Genomic DNA, 4620 nt, shown 5'->3' with positions numbered 1-4620 from the left:
GACCATGGGCAGGGTCAGGTCACCTGCTCCGATGGATCCACTAGGACCTGGCACTAAACACAGAACAATCATCACGGGTCAAACAACTCATTTTACATCTGCAACATAGGCACAGTATAGAGTGTAGTTGAGTTGTAATAGAAGACAGAAGAACCTCAGTCAATCTGTAACCATCAGTGACTCCTGCTGCATTTCATGGCTTATTTACATTCTATAAAACAAATGTAATTGTCTTTGTGTCTACAGTAAGAATTGTGAGGACATTTGGGAACACTCTTGGGAGAGTCTCCATGTTGTTGCAAACAAGTCACACCCTCCACTCAGGGGAGGGGAGGGGGGTTGAGGAGTCAGGAACTTTTAAAATAATTAAGGCAACGGGGAGGTGTAAATTAGTTTGGAGGTTCCTGTCCTGTCCTGTTTGGTATTCTGTTGTTCAGGCTTCTCTTGTTAAGACGAACAATAACTCTGTATTAGATGAGCCTCAAGACCAACAAATCTGTTCATCTGCTCTCATTTCCTATTCCTTCCTAGACAAGCAATTCTACTACGACAGAGGTTCCACATACATATAGCATCAACTGTGAAAGACATTGGGAAGTAGTCATACGTACATTCCTGAGGGCACTCTATGTCTGTGCAGTAGGACTGTGATTGCCTCAACTGAAAGAGATCAGACAGAAACATCAGGGCATTTCCATACAGCATGATCTGCCACCTTCTAACAACACACACTGTTGTTTTCAGTCTATAGTGGTCGTCAAACTCTTCCAGGTATTTGGATGACACCCTTTCCTGAAGCATGCAGATAAGAAAAAATAAAAAATTCCAGTGGCCCAGCGCTTTGGGCTGACTGCGGCTTGCTCTGCAAATTCCACCTGTCCACAGTGAGATCACAAGTGAACTGACAAATCACAGATACAGACACACTGTGATCCTGAAAACATTACCTAAATTCTTTTAAAGAATTCCATCACATGTTTTAGTACGATACTCCAGATAATAAATAAGTGAAAAGTGAAGACCTCACAAAAAAAGTGACACGTCTCCCTGTAGCAGAACTGATAGGCTCAAGACAAACATTAAGCAGGAACCAGGATATGCCGGCGCTGCGTCACTCATCAGCTTTTCCAGCTCCCGTCTCTCAATGGAATTTAATTTGATCTGCTGGTTTCTATACTTTGTGGATAATTTTACTTTGTCACATCATACTTTAACTTTAAATTAAGTAATTTGACCTGCTGCTGCACCATAACTTTGGTACAAGATGCAAAGTAAAAACAAGTTTGGTTCATGACTTACCAGGTTAATGAGACGCCTCATAGCATACTCTTGGCTACAGACACACTCACACGGGTCAAAGCCGCCCTCAGCCATTTCTCGGGAGACGGTGTTCACCTTAAAACCAAGCAAATGTAGACTTTTTTTAAGTAGGACAAACTCAAACAAGAGAGAGAAACCTAATGCTGCCTGTTGTCAGTGCTCAGCGCTATTGTTGCATTATGGGAACACACAGATTACAGGGGAGGAGACTGTTAAGGTGGCAGTCTGTGTGGCTGCAGTGCTCATAGTGAAAACTGTTACAAATTATGTAAGATGTTAAACTAAACATTTATCCTTCAACTGATTAAGACTCTGCAATGTTTGTTTCATACTTGGTGTGCTGTAAAAAAATATTTAGTGTTTTATTTGTTTTTAATGTATTTGTTCCTATATTTATTATATCATGTTGTCAAAACAGTGCTAGTTATGAATTTGTTGAGTAAATTTGGTCGTCATTATAACAATATTCCTGTCTTTAAGTTAATTACTAAAATATGATCCATTGGAATTTATTTAATAAGATGATGACGCTAAACTCATCACATATGTATAGGTAATTTTAGGTTGATAAGATGATGACGCTAAACCCTTCACATATGTATAGGTAATTTTAGGTTGTTTTGCAACATTACTTTAAGGCACAAACAATATAATGAACAGGAATCTTATGAAATGGAATATTTACCCCAAAAGCACAGCAAACACAAAGAAGAAACGTGAGGTTTATAATCACTATGTCCAACTGAATATTTCTAAAACTAGTGACCATATGAACAAATCTAAATACCTATAACTTATCTTTCATTGTGATCATCTTCTAAATGAAAAATGAAAATGTCTTTCCAAGATTAATACTTCTACCCTCACCAGTGGAAGCACCTACAACTGAGGAAGATCCAAGAAATTCACATGCTTTTTAAAGTGCCTTAGTAGAGAGCAAGATTTTTAGTAGATTTTTTCAACATGCAGTATTTGCATAGAGTAATTTGCATACAGATACTGTAGTACTTCAGTTTTGTCATCACAGATATTATTTGTATCATGATCAAGACCCAGTTTTGATGCCGAATCTTAAAGCTTTTCTTTTTTTTTAATCTTGCCGTAATCGACTTTCTTTATTGTTCTTTTTACATCAGAACATCCCAACTTCCAGATGCAGTGAAGTACTTTAAGAGCATTATTATTCATTAAGCATTAATTTATTTATGCAATCTCAAAAGGATGTTTTACCAGCTGTTTTCGTGGGGATGTTGTCTGTTTTGCACCTGTGCTTGTTTTGTTCTGTACCATATAGGACCTTTTTTGAATCTTCAATAATGATTTTCACGTGGAAATGATTTGGCAACTTCATCGTCAACACTTCTTTTTCTTAAGTTCTGCGTAATTATTCTTTTGTTGGTACCATGAAACTATCACAGGTGACATCTGAAACCTAAAGGTCAGTCCTGATACGGCGAGAGTGTGTGAAAGGCAGACCTCATTTTAGCTACAATCTAAAGGATTTAGAGATAAACACATCTACAGTTTTTGCTGAGGCTTGGTAAAGAATTAAGGTACACGTTTTCCTTGGGTTAAATAAAATACCCGAGTATATTCAAGGTACACACGCATTTGGGCTCAATGACATCTTCAGCAGCTAAATCATACAAGGGGAGATATATTTTCCAAGAGTGGCGGCGGCCTGCATATTTCGACGCTGACGAACGAACCAGGACTTCCCTCTCAAACGGACTAACGCTGAGACAAAACACCAACTAACAGTTGGGTTAGGACTGACATATACACAATTTGACCAGATTTAAACCGTGCTAAAGCAAAGATTCACCACAGACGCCTCAGCGCGTCCACGTCTTTTGAACCAGCGTCCTATCACAGACAGATGTGACAGTCTCACAAATACCGACAGTAGTCACTTACTGGAGCTTGACTGTGTTCACAACGCGATGACTGAATTCTGCTGCACTGTCAGTATCCACCGCCACTCTGCAAACACGTCAACCCACCGCCTTTGTTTTGTTTTAGACACGTGACCATCCAGTTCGCCTTCACTCCAGAACATTAGATGTTATAACAGATTTGGTGCCCCTGCACACAACTGTCATCAGCTAGCGTGAGCGCGCACCGTATTATCCTTTCCTATAAATGCGCGTCCAGAAATCTTCGAATGTGGTTCTCGAAAGGGAGACAGAACTCAACATAACACGGAAAGCTTCATACGGTGGCACGTTTACATGTTTCCTATTGGTCCAAAAGTTTGATAAGCAGAACTTTGAGCCAATAAAAATGTAATAGGGTTATTACGTCACCCACATAAACAAACAGGTCTGTTGTTTTGTCAAAATTAGGTCGAAGTGGAATTCCTAACCTAAAATTGTGGAATTATTTTATAGTAAAACTATATACAGTACTACCTAAATGAAAGGTTGGTTTATTTCGTTCTTTACAATAACATTTTCATGTGTAGTTCTGGCACTTTTATTTTATATTATATTTGACTGTTAGTCATTTTATTTTTACCTATGTGACTTGAAAGTGAATTCCCATTAATGATTTACCCCTTTAAATTATTCTTTTTTGAGACAATTCTTCTCTGGATTTACTCACATGTACTCTCTGTTTTGTGGTTTCATATTGTTTATGCTGTAGCACTATGTTATGGCTTCTACTACTGGACAGTCTCACTTTGTACTTTCATGTATGTTTACATTTATGTGCCAATATGATCTAATATGTGAATATGACCAATCCCAACACTTAAGGGGATAATACAGTGGCTTCCTTTGATGGCTTTTTATATCCATCGTATTAGGAGATAAAGTTTACACCAGACAATTGAAAATGTAATAGAAAATGAAGTATATCTAACCAAGCTAACATTAAGTTAGTACAACCCTTTACTTTTGCAATTTATACAGTAAAGAATAAACATTGCCCCAAACCTGTAGTTCTGGTTGGGAAGGAAATGCACAAAACACAATTGCCGCTCAGGTGGAATGTGTCTTCCTGGTTCTATGAAATGTTAGCTGGAAATTGCAGGAGTTAAAATAGAATAATAAACCCTTTGTCACATTGTTAGGTAGAACAAGAAACAAACGTTGCTGACCATCTACAGTGCCTTACCAACTCTTACCAAAAAAAAAACCCCACCGATGTTAAATCCTGACCAATATTTGGTTAACAACTAACATACTGTATAGGGTACGGTTTTATAAATGTATGCAGTGTACGTGTATTAAAGGGTGGAACTAGGTTTGTGCCCCTGGAGCTGATGAATGAAAAGTTCTAGTTTTTGCTCAGCTG

The 4620-nt window shown here is 38.1% G+C and overlaps 1 protein-coding gene across 1 annotated transcript in view; it reads right to left on the bottom strand.

Moving 5' to 3' along the window:
• The window catches only part of smim14 (small integral membrane protein 14), a 6051-nt gene extending 2488 nt beyond the window's left edge, over positions 1–3563 (bottom strand). Inside the window, 4 exon segments of the mRNA XM_025058668.1 lie at positions 1–53; positions 612–660; positions 1300–1395; positions 3238–3563. Of these exon segments, the coding sequence (XP_024914436.1) occupies positions 1–53; positions 612–660; positions 1300–1374 (177 nt within the window). The 5' untranslated portion in view covers positions 1375–1395; positions 3238–3563.
• Between the last annotated feature and the right edge of the window lie 1057 nt (positions 3564–4620).

This window comes from Cynoglossus semilaevis, chromosome 9, assembly GCF_000523025.1.
Source record: "Cynoglossus semilaevis isolate Cse_v1.0 chromosome 9, Cse_v1.0, whole genome shotgun sequence".
NCBI lineage: Eukaryota > Metazoa > Chordata > Actinopteri > Pleuronectiformes > Cynoglossidae > Cynoglossus > Cynoglossus semilaevis.
The sequence above is the reverse complement of the archived record's forward strand: the minus strand, read 5'-3'. Positions and strand labels throughout refer to the sequence as shown.